Source organism: Epinephelus moara, chromosome 12 (genome assembly GCF_006386435.1).
Source record: "Epinephelus moara isolate mb chromosome 12, YSFRI_EMoa_1.0, whole genome shotgun sequence".
Lineage (NCBI taxonomy): Eukaryota > Metazoa > Chordata > Actinopteri > Perciformes > Serranidae > Epinephelus > Epinephelus moara.
In genome coordinates, this window is record NC_065517.1 from 7,325,072 (window position 1) to 7,342,508 (window position 17,437).

A 17,437-nucleotide genomic window follows, 5' to 3' on the forward strand; every position below is an offset into this window, starting at 1 on the left:
GGCAATTTTAAACATCAGTTTTTCACTTATGGAGCAAATCAATCATTGTTACAAACAAATTACCAACATCTCCATGCTGTCTAGATGCAATATGTGTATTTTCAGATTTTTGTTTCAATAACTGAATTTTTTACAGTGGTTTGAAATCTGCTTTTCCATGCATGGACAGCTGCTAAACCTGCACGTCTAGCTTAGTCAATTTGTGAAGCTACACATGAATTGTCACTGACTAGTCAATTTGTGAAGCTACACATGAATTGTCACTGACTAATTAGCTCAGTGAGATAGAAGTTGATTATTAGTCTCAGAGGTTGTCAGTTCAAACCTCAGCTGATGCAAAAGGCAGATTGTGTTGCTAAATTCCTAAATGTCTTCCAGTTCTTCTGCTTGTTGCTCAGAATTGCCTAAAAATGCCCGGACCCGACCCATCGCTGTGCAGCAGCTATAATTTTCTTTGTTACGTCAGAGCAAGTCAGGAAGATTTAGAAGGCAACAGTGAGGTCCATGAGGATGAAACAATCCTACTTTATTTTAAAGGCAGTGATTGACAGGAAGAATAGGTGACAGATGAGAGAGAGACCCCAGTAGTGTTAGCAACAGATGAGAGAGACCTATGTGCGCCTTGCAACTTCAGCAACAGGTAAGGTAGAGACCAACAGCCTCATCAGGTGAAGCAGCAGCTTCAAAATCAGGTGAGGGAGAGCCTGGTGTGCCTCCAACAGCTTAACAGTGGTTGTGACGTTTATGGTACTATGTAATGTTAAAAAGCTCTAATAGTTACAATAATTTTGTGCGCAGCGTCTAAAGTGGTCTGTTAAATTTAGTTATGTGTTTAAAATGATGAGTATCCTCACTACAAAAGATGTTAGAATTCACCTGCTCTCTGCTGCAGTGACCCACTCAGGGTTAGCTCCGGGCAGGGCGGGATTGAAAACCTAAGGACATTCAGTCAAAAAACGCTTTTTTCCAGTCATGTGCATGTAGAATTTCTGAGTAGTGTCTTATCCTGAAAATAAGGATATAAGGTTGAGAAAACAGGGGGGTTAAAGTTCAGTTGTAGATATTCATAATTTAAGATTATAGTGAATTGTTCAAAGAAATAGAATTTTACTTTCTGTATTGGTTGGATACTGCCCAACTGGAATAACTGCTCACCATTATCACAACATGCAGCTGCAGGCTGAGTGGCTCCACTGGACTCGTCACTGTCAGTGTTTTCACCTCAGACAGGCATTTGAAGTCACAGGTTTGGTGTTTCCTGTTGAACATGTTAGCTTTATGTGACATTTCTCTCTTTTTGCAGGATAACCTCTTTGAATGGCACTTCTCCGTACGCGGGCCACCAGATTCTGATTTCGACGGTGGGGTTTACCACGGCAGGATCGTGCTTCCCCCAGAGTACCCGATGAAGCCCCCCAGCATCATCCTCCTCACGGTAACATGCAGACAAAGGCCACCTCTCTATCGCATCCGATTATTCTCCCGCCGAAGCGGAACAGGAAGCCGTCAAATCAGATGATCAAAGAGTGGAAAATGGACAGCATGTCATTTAACCCTCAGCCATTCTGGTGGCAACACACGTAGTGACAGTTGTCAGATCAAAGCCTCAGCTGTCATCACACTGTCAGAGGGAATTGCTCTGGTTTTGTGAAAGTATGAGACTGTCTTATTATATTCAGACAGCTGTGTGACACCTGCACTAATATCAGGCTGATAAAAGCCAGAGTACTCTGAATTGTTTTGACAGACACTTTTTCATGGTGTCCAGCCACTTTTAGCCTTTTTTTTTTTTTTTTTTTTTTTACAATATTTCTATTTCAGTTTGCTTTCATTGTTTGAAAACTCATACTTTTGCCAAATAGCAGCCTACGTTTCCTGCTTCCAAACTCTCAACTGTGTCAAACTTCCATCTCTGTCTCCTTGTCATAACTTTTGAGAATGCATGTTTTATTAATTTATCTCCACCCACATGCTCACCTCCACCTTCTTTTTATTGCCTTCCCTCCCAGCCGAATGGAAGATTTGAAGTTGGGAAGAAAATTTGCCTGAGCATCTCTGGCCACCATCCAGAGACCTGGCAGCCCTCTTGGAGCAGTAAGTAACCTCAAAGCTCATGCCCTGAGTTTGTCTAATTAGTTATTTCTCCAACTACGAGTCACTGTTTTGGTGTAGTCCAAAGAGTCTGGAAACCTATTAAGAATGAGTCATCATTTGTAGAGCTTGAAAATGTTATCAATCACAGGAATTTGCATCAGAATTATGGAAAAATATTGATGTTCTGTTCGTAGGTGTACATGCACAGTTATTCTTCTGAATGACAGGGACACTGCTGTCCATTATTATCATAAATCGCATTACCATAATTCTCTAATAACAGCTGGTATTCAGATAATGACAGGGTTCTTCAATAATAGTGGGAGGTGTGGTCAGCACAGACAGTTGGGTGCAATTATCGGCACTCTAATGGCTCACATGGTACATTCAGCATAATGCACATTTTCACAGCACTACTTGCATCAGTACAACAACAGAGGCATGCTACAATGACCACTCTGCTGCACACTGAAGTAAATGGAAGTGACTGAAGGGGGCTCCCTGAAAACATTTGGACTGAGCATCTATTGAAGGAAGTTAGGGAGGGAGTTAGGTTTCTGTACTCCTTGGTTGGAATGAAAACCTTCAGACTTAAGGCCCACGTGACAGTCTGTAACTGTAGCACAACATGGATCAGCTAAAATCTTCAAATTCTGTTGATAAGTTGAAAATATGCGAAAACACCAAAAAACAGTCACTGAACCAATACAAATTATGTTGATTTTCTGAAACTTTTTGCTCTGATTTTAGGGTTGCATATTGTATATTGTATATGTATATATTGTATATATATGCAAAGCAATCAATACATATTGAGTGCCTGATCAAGATAAACCTCTTCATCTGCAGCAGGGCAGATTCTCCTACCTCCCGGAGTCATAACTAATAATTTCTTTCTACTGAGAACTCATTTTAGTTCTCTGCTGGCGATCCGTCCTTTTGCTGAGCTCTGCTTTCTTCTTTCTTCCCTGGCACTTTATCAGAGGAAACTCAGTAGGAGACAGTGCACTTTCCTCAAAGCATTTTCTCCTACTGGTTTCCTCCCATTACACATAAAGTTTTAAATCAATAACAGAATAAAGACAAAGGTTGCTCTTAACCGACTCATGCAGGTCACATGGCTGGCCATGCCTGAGAGATTTGGCTTCCCCTGCTGGGTTCTTAAAGTGTTGTGTAAAAGTTGCATCTCATCCTTTTTGGAATGATCGCAGGAAGCCTGGCTGGATAATTGCAGTGAGCTCTGCACGTCACAGGCAGGCCAGCTGCAGGGATTCCAGGGCGCTCACTATTGTTGGCTGCCGCTTTAGCTCATATGCTATGCCTAAATATTTAATAAAATATGGCTAAGTAATTCAAACATTCCCTCTGATGTCACTTTGAAGAAGATTTTACATATTCCAGTTTATTTAGTTCCATTTATGAATGTATATATACTTATTTATGAATATGTTTTCACGGGCTGTTTTCCTGGTCTGTTTGTATCTGAAAATAAGAATTGCAGTATTTTAATGTTCAGTCCACAATGAGTTTTGCCTTGCATTTTTTTAGTTACATTCACATAAATTGTCTAATAGGAGGAATGGCGACTATACACACACATACACAGATCTATTTATCTTTTTCCGAACCGAAGAAGACTCAAAAGTTGGAAAGTTTGAGCTGGAAAGACTCGTCCTAACAGACTTACTGCTGTTATCAAAGTAAAATGTTCTGCTGCTTCTCACTGTCTTGATTAAGGAGTGCTCACTTAACTTCACTGATGGAAATTAGTTACTTTCTGCTCTCACTTTGATTTTTCTGGTTACTTAATTTAAATGACACTGAGTAAAGTCTCATTTATATAATGGGTTTTTCTATCAGACCACACTGCCCCTACGTAACATGGCAAGGTGTGTAGAGCACTGATATTCACAGTCCATCAGCTCAGTTTTAAAAGGGGATATGTTGTTGAAAAACACCTGTCACGCCAAACAGAGGGTATTTGCAACAGATATAAATTGGTAGTGTAGATGCTTCAGTTGTATAAGTTATCAGTATTTTACTGTGGAAGATTTGTTAAAGGTAAAATACATTATTTGTAATGAAAAAGAATCAATTCAAATGCCCCATAGTTCATTTTAAATGCTATCATATTATGTCTAATTTGGCACTGTAATGGTGATGTCAGTGTGTCCATGCTTCTCATATGAATTCTAATAAGGTTATTCCATTATGATTGTAAGTTACCATAATGGAGAAGTGATGAGCTGGAACAACTAAAATGTGCTCATGCTAATGGCAAATGAGTGCTCTTACATGGACATAAAAGTCCTTGCCAGGAGGTTATAATCAGGTTTTTGAGCATCCTGGTTGTGTGTTTGTGCAAGTAAACATTATATGAATGAGCTCTTATCCCAGTCTTTATAACCCTGAATATGCTACCTGGGATATTCTGATTCTGTGGCATATAAAAACCTTCCTTTTAAAAGGTGCTTCCTTACATTGAGTCACATTGTCTCAATTTGTTACGTTACAGTCAATACAGAAATGATAGGCTGAGATGTTAGGAAATCAAAGACACACCTGATCTAAACAGTGTACTTGGGCAGTGTCTAATTTCTAATACTTTCATACCTTCCTGTAATTTCACTAGGGTACACGGTATATGACGGGGTTGTGTCACATTAGATGAGTTCACTACTTTCCCCAAGTTCTCTCACCTTTTACGGTATAATAAATACACCATTGAAACTCACAAAATGTTAAGAGAGGTATATTTTACACCCTTTTTTCCTTACTGAACAGAGGAATACAACAGTACTTCTTTTGAATTCAAGTTTCTCTCCCTCACCAAACTACGACTGGCCTAATTGCCGTTTTAGCTCACGGTTAAACATACTTCATTCAGACTCGACAGAAACAAATTCACCAAAACTGTCTTAGTTAGTCTTGTTATTGGCTTAGTTAGTCCATTCTTCCAAAAATCACCTGCTCTGGTTTGGTCGAAATAAACCCCTAACTGACTGAGTTAGATGTGAAAATATGCTGTTTTTCCCATGGTATCTCTCTCTCTGCTGTTGCAGGCTGGCTTTGTACAGTCCTGTAACATTATCCCCACCACCACCAGCTGCCTGTTCTACCAGTAGAGGCTGGAGATTGTCCTTTGGTGGCACATTCTGTGCACTATATACAGTTGGTTTAATATAAAGAGTAGAGTACCCAATATACCTTAATATTGTGATCCCAGCCAAGCCTACCGACTTATTTAATTGATTACAAGTTCCATTCATAAAGCACAGACTCTCAGTCCATGTGCCCGATTAAAACAATTTGTAGTGCATGGCGCAAGTGTATTTAGGGTGTGTCCAACTCCACCTTTGTTAAACTGCGATAATTTGAGTGCAAAGTAAGGCACAAGGAGCAAATGGGTTGTATTTAGTCTCTTAATTAAGCATTGGTGTTATTTGGGCGTAACATGAATTCAGCCTATCAGAGTGTCATCTCCAACTCCCTTCAAAAGCCAGGTGCGCCTGCAAATGACCCTCTGCTATTTCCATGGTGGATTCTGCAAATTGGAGAAGCAAGCAATTCCCTGCTGAGAGTAATGCAGTAAGAGCAGTGATATCACTGAGGCAAAAATCATGGGACATTTACGTAGCAAAACTAAAAACTGTAGTCATGAACTTGACAGAAGAAACAGAACTTAACTTTTAGCTTCTGAAATAATCAGTGAAGTTACACTGTTATTTGTGTTTAAACGTACACAGCGTCTCTCTGCTATGTTTACATTGTTTCACCCAGGTGAAACCCATCTGCACATCCCTGTGTGAGTGTGTGTGTGTGTGTGTGTGTGTGTGTGTGTGTGTAACAAGCAGAGTGTAGGCAAGTTATGAACCTGTCTATGTAGGTGCATCTTACTATCTGAATGATGCGCACTTAAAATAGCAGGAAAATACTGCATCATTCTGACTTTAGACTAGGTTTTTTTGTTGGTCAGTGGCGCGATCACTTTCTGCTGCCTCAACATAGCAATATGCCAACAATGCGCCTGACCACATGTCATTCTAAGATGTACACGCCCATCAGAGCAGGATGCAGCCTATTTGCTATTACCACTTCCTGGGCTCTGGCTTTGAAAATCAGCTGCGTTGGTCTGACAACCTAGCAATGACAGTTGCAACTCCTTTGCACTGGGTATAAGATAGGGCCCCATTAGTGACAAAAACAGTTGAAACATGCAACAACAAAAAAACAAAACTATCCGAAACCTGGATGTTGTTACAATCATATATACAGGAAGCCAACCAGTTCCATGTAAAAATAATGAAAAATAAAAATGCAAAAACAAATCAACTGTCATGCAGATGTAATACTAATAATTCACTGAGTGCAGTTTGTATGGACTTAACAATAATGTGATCCACAGTTGCTTTTATCGTATGTTGCCGTGAAGCTGTTGCCATGTGGGACATCACTTCTGTGTGACTGAACCTGTCTCATTGCAGGCGGAAACAGGAAACAAAAAAAAAAAAAAACAGAGCAAAGAAAATAAAAGCTAAAAAGGGAATTTGAATAATTAACCCAAATGGTGCTGTGTCTAAAGGGCTGTGTCACTCAAACATGGAATAATAGTGTACATGTAATGTTATCAGTGTCAGTGTTTGGTAGTTATTATGATAAAATCCAATGTGGATAACCTTTAAAGTAGGCTTAGACAGCCACATATAATGGGCTTCCAGATGCTTCATTCAGTATATTGAATAGACTGGAGCACAGACGGACACAGCCAGTCATAACATAGACAAACAAACCCTTGACCCTGACCATATTGTAAAACGTGTCCTGTGCCAGCTGGAGAATGTGTGAGTACAGACACATGGTGGATGTCCTCACATAGGCCAGGGTAAATCCAGGCTTATGCCCACAAAACAAAGCATCATTCCCACTTATGTAACATGGGCACTGAACATGACGACATGTGCAGCCTGTCGTGTAATTTAACCTTCTCCCTTTTACCCAGGAATGTTGAACGTGCTGTGATTTTAATTTTTCTCACCTCCTCTTTGTTTTCTCTCCTCTTGTCTGTTTCTTTTCCAGTCCGAACCGCTCTAATAGCCATAATCGGATTCATGCCAACAAAAGGAGAGGGAGCAATAGGATCTCTTGATTATACTCCAGAAGAGAGGAGGGCTCTTGCCAAAAAGTAAGATTTGGTGGATGAAAATCTTTCCAATGTTTACCCTCTGCAGAGCATGTGTTGTGTGTGTGCTGCTATGGATAGAGAATGATAATGAGGTGAGTGTGGAGAGTGGTGTGGAACAATGTGTATTGTATAGCTGATCTTCCATGTTGGATTAGCTATCACACAGATAGAGGATATGTATAATGTTGTTATTCTATGTATAATTCTGTCACATGGATTGTCTATGTTGTAATTTTATTATGTCGGTCTATTTAATACACACAACGTCAGTCTGTTGAGGGAGAGGGATCCCTGCTCAGTCGCTCGTTTCTTCCATTCTTCCTTATTAAGGTTTTAACAAGTTTTTTTTGGGGGGAGTTGTTGGAGTTTTTCCTTATCTAGAGCGAGGGTCTGAGGACAGAGGGTTTTGTATGCTGCACAGATTGTTACGCCTCGTGATGCAAATTTTTGATTCGTGATATACAAATAAAATTGACTTGACTTGATTAGGATCAGTGCTGACATACATACATGATTCTGGTTGGATGACATTAGAGAGTAACTGGTATTTTTAAACCTGGACCCTATCGTGAAAGAGGCTGCTGTGTAACCACTTTGGGCAAAAAAAAATGCATCTTCAATTTACATCCACTAAGAATGCTTGTTTTTGCCACTGACAGGCTCAGATTGTTAGTATAAGTCCCTGAAAACATTCTCAGGATCCTGACAGAGACAGACCTTTTATTCTAAGATTTTTGGGGGGCTTTTTGACCTTTATTTGACAGGACAGTGGTAGCGTGAAAGGGGGAGAGAGACTTGTAGCAAAGGGCTACAGGTTGGAATGGAACCTGCGGCTGCTGAGGCAAGGACACAGCCCTTGTTCATGGGTCACCCGCTCTACCAGGTGAGCTACTCAGCACTCCAGAGACAAACCTTTTTGTTAAAGAGTAGGATTATTTTTGTTTAACCAGAAACAGCCCCAAATCCCTGTCGCCACAGTCACCAGACTTCATTGAAATAAACAGTAATCTTATCATCATAAAACACAATTCATTTAAAGTTGACAGAAATAAAATAAAACTAACAGAAGCCATCTTGGTTCGTCTTTCCACTGTTCCAACAACCACGAACTCTAGTTTGGTTGAAATAAACCCTTAATTCACCCAGTTAAGGCACATCTATACTCCCTTTAGGTATGAAATCAGAGATGTCCATTACAAATGTTAACGTCACTGCCGTCATACTTCCATGTGTCTTTTATGATAACATAGGTACAGCCAATAAACAGCACTAGAGGGCAGAGTCAGAAGTTTAACACAACAAACGAGGCAACTGTGGAGGAGGTTATAATATTATACCTTTAAATGGAGGCAGCATTGTAGACGGCAGAGGTCTGTTTGGCCATTATACACACCCCAACAGCGTTCCATTCCGCTATTATATAAATGACTTTGTCTTCTTCTCAAATTGTATCTTGCTTGAACAAGGCTACACTATCTCGACAATCTCTGGTTGTACCGCTCTGTTTCGTCCGTATCCCTAAGCTTTCAGAAAAATTAACGCAGAGTATGGACAGAAGGCTCCATCCGTTCCCGTCTTCATATCTCACATTGAGCATAAATGAGCCCTAATATGTGAAATTATGCTGGCTGTACACATTGTTTTCCCCTGCTGCTTCTCTGATGTTGGGTCTCCTTCTTGCTCCTCTTCCGATATTTTCACATCTAACTGGGTAAATTACAGATCTCTTTCAACCAAACCAGAGCTGGGGATGGTTGGAATACTGAAAAGACAAACCAAGATGGTTTTTGTAAGTTTTATTTTGTTTCTGTCAACTTTAAATAAAGTGTGTTTTACGATGATAAAATTACTGATTATTTAAATGGAGTCTGGTGGGTTTGGCGATAGTGATTTCCGGGCTGTTTCTGGTTTAACAACAAGGATCTAACTCTTCAACAAAATGGTCTGTCTTAGTGGGGATCCTTTTCATAATGTTGTCAGACACTTAGAATAGTAATCTGAAAATGTTAGTGGCAAAAACAAACACTGGTAGTGGACGTAAATTGACGGAGCAAATACACCTTTAATTGTTACATTAAAACCTGATGTGTGGCTGCTGGCTGCAGCCCTCTCGCTCAATACTTGACCAGTTTCAAAAAAGTGTTGTTCCCATTAGTCACTTAGACACAAAAACATGGGAAGATAGGGTCCACGTGGAAAAATCCCGCAATTAATCTTTAACACAGTAAACTCTGTACGTGCATGTAATGTAATCAGCATCTGAGCACCGGTGGACATGCCTCCCACTAATAACTCCCAAGTCACAATGGGAGAGAAGCGTGCCCAAGCCAGTCCTGGTATTGCAAGATGACAAATCCATTATCACCAAAATACCCAGTCTCTGGAGGGAGCATGAGTGGGCACGTTGCTCTTCATTTCACACTGCATTTCCCTCGGAGGAAACGGTACAAAGCCAGGGAAGGAGAGGATCCAGCTTAAGTCGCTCTTCCATTAGCAGATGAGACGGGGGTCTTGATCAGCCGGCTGTTTCATTAGCACATGGAGATGAGATAGACAGGAAGACGCACTTTGCTATAAATACAAGGCTGCTTATCTCCCTGATGGAAACCTTTTTTTTTTCACTCCAAGGCTGAGGCAGCGTTTTTCTTTTTGGTTTTTCATCTCCTGTTTCTGTGCCCATGGTGATTGTGAGAGCTGTCAGTCAGAAACGGGCCTCTGCACAGCAGGATACTTTTGTCGAAAATTTTCAGAGTATGCCGAGTTTTTGACTGACAGGTAAACTGCCAAAGATGTTGGCCAGTGTGTGACGTGGCAGGACAAACACAGGGGGACATGTGGACGTCTAGGGAGTCTCAGAAATGAATATGAAAAATGTCAGTCATTTCTGGCAACTGAGTGCATAGTTCATATACAGGAGACATGCTGTCATTGCATATATTGTGCTTTTAAAAGTTATTCACAGTGTAAGGATATAGTGGCCTAACTGATGGTCATGTTGGGGAGAGGGCTTTAAATTCTTTGCTGGGGCGAAGTTGTCTAATTAACTGACAGATTACTTCTCTTAATTTCTCTCAATAAGAATAGTTTGAGTTGAATTAAATCAAACACATTTATACACTTGTTTTCAGCTGCTGATAACTGGTGACAGGCCTTGCAGAATAATATGTTTCCTCCGTCTGTATAGTGATTTCATCCAGATTGCTCCAAATCTTCAGATCGATCCCACAGAGCAGTGCACATATAGTATATATTTCATGATAACATCTGCTCTTAATTAATTCAAAGTCAATGGTTGCATTAGTGTTTCTTAATGCTCAGATAAGCAGGGCTCCACTAAGTGTGTGTCAACTTGAAACTGTTATCCAACTGAAGTTGTGATAACACAGTAGGCCACGGCTGTTGGAAGGCAAACGGAAAAAACAGCTGACACGACCACAGCGATGACTCCATTCATCCATCCATCCATTTCCATCCGTTCATCCAGCGCTGGGTCGTAGGGGCAGCAGGCTGAGCAAGGCAGTCCAGACGTCCCTCTCCCCAGCAATGCTTTCCAGCTCCTCCTGGGAGATCATGAAGTATTCCCAGGCCAGACGAGATAAATATTCCCTCCAGCGTGTTCTGGGTCTTCCCCCTGGGGCTTCATACCAGTTGGACATGCCTGTAAAATCTCAAAGGGGAGGTGCACAGGAGGCATCCTGATTAAATGCCTGAACCACCTCAACTGGCCCCTTTCGACACAAAGGAGTAGTAGCTCTTCTCCAAGTTCCCTCCAGATGTCCCGGCTCCTCACTCTATCTCTAAGGCTTAGCCCAGCCACTCTCTGGAGGAAACTCATTTCAGCTACTTGTATCTTTCTGTCACTACCCAAAGCTCATGACCATAGGTGAGGGTCAGTACGTAGATAGACCACTAAATCAAGAGCTTTGCCTTCCGGCTCAGCTTCTTCTTTACCATGATGGTCCGGCGCAACACTTGCATCACTGCTGATGCACACCACACCACCTGTCCATTTCACACTCCATTTTACCCTCATATTTTACCCTGGGGAGGGGCAACACTAAGAGCGATTCAATAAACCCTAATGAACTTGGCAAAAGGAGCTGGAGTACTTTGCCCACTTTGGAGTCAGACCAGTGAGAGAACTCAGTGGTGAGTATCTAATGGCTGGTCCCGCTCAGGCTCAACCCAAATAAACAACATGGAGCTGGGGCGACCTCTAGACCTCTAGAGGCTGAGTCCCTGCAGAATACTGGCTTTGATTCCAACCCACAGCCCTTTGCTGCATGTCATTCCTCCTCTCTCTCACACCTTCCTTGTCTATCAACAGCTGTCCTATCAATAAAGGCAAAAAAAGCCCCAGAATAATCTATCAAAACAACAACATGGAGCAGCCACCCTGTAGGCCCACCACCCACAGGGACAGACATCAGGGTTGGGTGCATGGTGTGCCAGGCAGCAGAAAGAGGCAGGGACCCAGGTTTGCTGACCCCTGGCATTGCACAGCAATGGCTGATTTAATTAAACGTTCCCCCTGGCTGGGCTAATCTCTCTGTAGTTAGCATGTGTACGTGCTAAAGCATTTCAATAATAAAAATCATCAAGTTCTTTCAGTCCCTTTTAGTATGAAGTGAATCCTCCTCTTCTTGGGGTGCGATCCATGGAATTTGAGAGCTGCAAGTTTGCAGGCCTCAATCACCAACCACCAGTCGCAGTCCACAGGTGTTTGTGCTGTTACACTCAGTAACAAAGGCTGCGTAGTGAATGCAGCAGCAGCAGCTTCAATCCTCCTCCTTGACACATAAAAGTTATCATGATGTTGCGCTTCTGTGCATAAAGCGCAAGCGATTACACAGCCTGTGGAGCCATTGATAAAAATGGAAGAGCCAGATGTGTGATATGGGTGACTGAAAGACACTGCTGAAACACCTGTGTGTCGCAGAGAGGGGCAGGCTTTGAAGTCTCAGTGAAAATCAGATGACAGCAAACTGTGTCTTGTAAGGTTTATAATATTCACTTTAAATGGAAAGGTGTATATAATGCTTTTGTGTTCACCCCCACCCACACAGTTGTTGAATTATTTAAGGTACAATGCAGTAGGCATTTTCCTCTACCCCTGGGCCATGGTGCCAACATTTTCTCCTGTGCTATTTACACAGCATCACATTGTGTAAATACTTCTCTGGTCATAGACTCCCATAAGCCGCCTTTGGTGAGCCGGGGGGGACAGTTGTCACAGCATGCATGAATATTTGACAACTCAACAAATAAGTTGGGCAAAATGCAAAAAAGCCTACTCCTAGCCACCGGGGCATGTTTTCCTCATTTATTTTTTAATTTCACAGGCTTTTTTAAAAGTTTGAAGGACGTGTTTTTCAAAGTTGTTCTGTTTTGGCTCGAGTAGAAAGTGTGTGATCTAGCATTTTGGAAAAATCCTGACTGCCCAGTATGTTTTCTGCATATTGCTAAATTTTAATTCTTAAACGTGTAGTAGAACATGCAACGGATCACTTTGGTGTGGGCAAATCCCCATAGGTATTGGTAAGATGTTGAAATTCAATCCAGGAAGTCCAGTTTTCATAATCGCTGCATGAGTCGGATACGTTTTAGACGTCAGATACATTATCCACTTTGACCATCGTCAAGGAATGTGCATTTGCACGTAATTGAATGGCCAGTGCATTCTTTTGCAGCAAATGTTAAAGGGAAAGCTCAGCCGAAATCAAAAATACATATTTTTTTCTCTTACCTGTTGTGCTATTTATCAATCTAGACCATTGGTGTGAGTTACCGAGTGTTGGAGTTAGGGGTGGGCGATAATACTTAAAACACACTCTGCCCAGCCTGATCACTTTCTCCTTAGCGATAGTGCATGCAGGGCCCCACACTGCTATTATTTAGTTGCATTTTGCAACCGCAGAGCACCAGTGCGACTTGCAAATATTATTAATCTATGAACTGGAGGCCTGTAAGTGTGTTTCCAGCTCACAGTGAATAAATCAGCACCTATAATGGCCCCATGGTAACAGTTTAACTTTATGAAATTAATGATAGTGTGAGCTAACAAAGCATGTTTTTGTACCTGTGGGGCTTCAGATCATGACATTTTAGTTGCATTTTGCGACCGTGGAGCACCAGTGTGAGTTGAAAATACTAATAATAAATGAACAGAAGAACTGTTAGTGTGTTTCCAGCTCACAGTGGATAAATCCTCACGTTCAAAGGTGCAGCAGCTCTTGACTGGAAGCTTCAAGTTCCCAGCAAAAACATGAACACTTTCAGCCTTAGAGGAGCTGGGTGTTTCAAAATAAGAGCATCAGTGGTTCCACTTTGATTTATTTAATTATTATAGTCCTTTGTTAAACTTTATTATAACTGTATTTAATTTACCTTCATTATGACATCAGTTGTTTAAATTAACTTTATTGTAACTCTAGTTCATTTAATCATTTTGTGTTTTAGTACTTTACAGTAGTTTAGAGGTATAGAGGAGATAAATATTATATTGCGGTACAGCCTAAAGATATCTCAATCGTTATTTTAAGCCATATCACCCAGCCATGGTTTGAGATATCGGCCATAGAGATATCTGCCTTCTCTAAATATAATGGAACTAGATGGCAAACGGCTTGTGGAGCTTAAAGTGCCATATAAATATATTAAAAAAACTCAACAGTGCAGGAAGTCATGGATCTACTGCTAGCTTACAGAGCATCACTGAGCTAGCTCAAGCTCAGCTGAGGAGGACGCCATTAATTTTTCCATCTCGTTCTGTCATAAGCTCAAGCTTTTTGTCTGTGAGAAGATGCACTCGTCTTTCTGCACAATGATACCGTTGGTGTAGTTCAGCGGAGAGAAAATAGTTCTTCCATGAAACTGCTCACAAGAAGGTCTGTGGATTGTCTTGAGCAACCAGGTCATGATTTCTGGAAAGAGACATTGCTGTCGAGTTTTTCAAATGTATATTTGTGGCAGATTGAACACCACAAGCCGCGTGCCATCTAGCTGCATTATATTGGAGATAAGGCAGACATCTCTATGGCCAATATTTTCAACACTCTGCAACTCCCACCAAATCAATCTAAAGTGATAAATAGCACGACAAGTAAGAGGAAAAATATGTGTTTTAGAGTTTTGCTTAAACTGTCACTTTAAGCTGTCAGTACGCTTCAAATGAACTGTAGTGTATGTCATGTCATCCGACCATGTCCAAAGGCAGAGATGTTCTAAATTGCCCTTCTCAAAGGCTGGGCCAACAGCTGGCCATTATCACCTCCTTCTGGCTGTGTCTTACTGTCTCCCCAGTCTCTCTCCAAGAACTCTATGTTTTTCTGCGTATCATTGAAATTTTAATTTGATGGGTCACACAATGGCACACACTATTTGACAGCCTCTTCTCAAAAGTGTTAGTGGTGCTGCACACACACAAAACGCAACAGAAGTAGTGAAAGATATAAAAAAAAAAAAAAACCGAGAGAGAACACATGACTGTCTGCTTTTGAAATTTACAGAAATTGTAAGACATAACACCCCCACTTCCACCAGTGGAAAGGGAGTTTCAGATGCTTTCAGACCACAAGACAAGCTCTTTGTTTGAAGTATATGGTGCCTTAAAACCTTCCTTCCACTAAATGTTTCCTCCTATTGTGAAATGAAATTGCAAGGACAACATTTCTGGTCCAATGACTGACAAAAAATCTCAAATGTGCTGCTGTCCTCTCAGTATGTGTCTCAGACTTTACTAACCAAATCTCCAGTTCTGGCATTTCTCTTTAAGCTCAGATGTGTTCTTGATGATCAGCACTTATGCCTAAAAGGATTCAAACAGTCATTCATGTGAGCAACTATAAACCAACCACGGAGCCTGTCTGCATGGCGTCCGCATTTTCAGACATCAGGCTGCCTGTTTAAGCTGTCATAGTCCAGTGACATGATGACTGGAGGCGTAAGAGAACATTCGCTGTGCCTTGCAAAATGTATGATGCCTAATAAGCCCGGCTTCTTCTTCCCCAGCTAAATCTTAACTTCACTTGAATAGAATCCAATTTCCGTTTAGCTCCAGAGGAAGACACTGATTTGGATCATTTAATACCATAATGTATCCAAATCTATCCATGTCACCTTTAGCCTGAGGTGCACCACGATGATGATGTGGTGCTCCTCAGAGCATGATTCATCCCTCCTCTTCACAGCTGTAACATCAGCCCATTAGCTGATGCAAGGGATGATTAGCTTTCCTAAGACAAATCCACAGAAACCTCCTTTGATGTGTTGCATTTTTATGTTTTTTTTTCCACATCACTGCACTAAGCGGCTGTGTTGATCCTTCTCCTAGCAATATTGCGCTGAACCCCGCTGTCAGGCCTGAGATGAAGGCGTAAAGGTGCACGCAACAGTCTGAGCTCTTAGTAGAGACCTGGCATGTGAATGTGCCACAGGTGGTGAAAGCAAAAACAAACCTGTCAGCTGAGGATATACTGCAAGGCAGCCAACAATACAGACAGACAGCCAATGCCATAAACACATAGTGATACACACACATATGCACACAGCTTTTGAAGATGGGTTTTCTGCCAGTTTGTTGACAGGATTCATACGCAGCACTGAAAAGTATGGGCAGTTCAATCTAAAATTCTTTATAACTTTATAATCAAGGTGCCAAATTACTATTGGCCGAGCACCAGATGACAGTACATTTTTCTTTGGCAGACAAATCAATGTGCCACCCACTGGACAGGCTTCTAACTTTGTGAAATGTAACTTTGAAATGCCTCATTCAGAATTCTTTGTCTGGCTTCTCTTTGTTCATGTTAAGAACAGCTCACTCTGACCATCAGCCAACACATCTGAACTGTGGCATCAAACACTCTGTTGATTGGTTACCTCGTACACTACTCCACAATAATTCTCTGGTTGTTTATGTTTGCAGTGCTAGAGTGAGGACATTTTGGGCAGCCATCACCTCTTCACGGGGCTGTTTGATAATTAGGACTTGATATTAGGGTTAGAGGAAGGAGAGTTAGTGACCGTTGATACCATTTTCAATACCACAGAAGAAATTGAGATTCAGGATGTACAATTTAAATTTTTATTTAAAAAATAAATAACATGACAACGACAACTCTTCTTGATTAGTAGCAAATGGCTATTATGTGGCAATATTTACTAGAAGTAATCCAACCTGTAATACGAAAGCCTACCAATGACAAAGAGAACATATCACATACAAAAGAAAGTGTTGTGATAAAATGGATGTTTGGAGATAAAGGAGTTGTAAGAGGCTGGCTGTAGTATGATGCAGAGGTTGTGGTGATTAGTTTAAGTTGGTAAAATGAGTTATCTGTCTCAATGAACTATTCTTAAACAAATGTAAATGTGACACAAAAAGGCCAGTTATTATGTTGTCCAGTGAAAAAATATGCTTGAATGCATGTCCAGTGGATTTTTCATCTACCAGTTCCCTTGGCTGGTGAGTCAAATCGTTTCGAACACTTGAGACAGATACATAACTCACTACAGATTGGTTAGGGCAACAGCAAGAAATTGGCTAACAGGAACACAATGTCAGGCTGAATAAATGGTGGTAAGCAAAATGTCAGTTTAGTGTGATAATTAGTCCATTGACATTTAAAAAATACAGCAACAATGCTTAAAGGAAGTGTGACGGCGCAAGACACGAACAGTCAGATGATCAGACAGGTTGTGAACGAACCCCGAAGTCAATTTTAGCCCAACTTATTTGGAAGAGAAAATAAAGGCAAATGGGAAAATTATGATCCAACAGTCCAGTGCTGCTGTTTTTTGTCCTTCTGACATTAAGTCATGGTAATTTCACACTCACTGAGATGTGGGTAATGCAGACTCTGCTCAACAACATTGGGACAAGCAAGAAACAGTGATGCCTACATTGCAGCTTTTTTGGTTAGTCAGCAAGTTGCCCTGGAAGTTGACTGTTCTGCTGTTAGCTGCAATAGCTAATTCAAAGGACTAATTTCTGTGTTTAAAGCCTCTGGAAACCCAAATCCACAATAGCCTTCTAACTATGTAATTTAGGGTCTTATGTACATAATATTAAACATGTAAAACAATTAGAAATCTGTTTCCATCCAAATTCGAAATATCTGTCTTTTAAGTTTTTGTACATTCTTGAAATTGGGTTTGATT

General features: G+C 41.0%; 1 protein-coding gene across 1 annotated transcript in view; it reads left to right on the forward strand.

Annotated features, from left to right (window-relative positions):
* Positions 1-17,437, forward strand: part of ube2j1 (ubiquitin-conjugating enzyme E2, J1) — a 76,792-nt gene that overhangs the window by 34,103 nt on the left and 25,252 nt on the right. Inside the window, exons 3-5 of the mRNA XM_050058516.1 lie at positions 1,304-1,435; positions 2,010-2,094; positions 7,171-7,276. Of these exons, the coding sequence (XP_049914473.1) occupies positions 1,304-1,435; positions 2,010-2,094; positions 7,171-7,276 (323 nt within the window). The remainder of the gene's footprint in view (positions 1-1,303; positions 1,436-2,009; positions 2,095-7,170; positions 7,277-17,437) is intronic.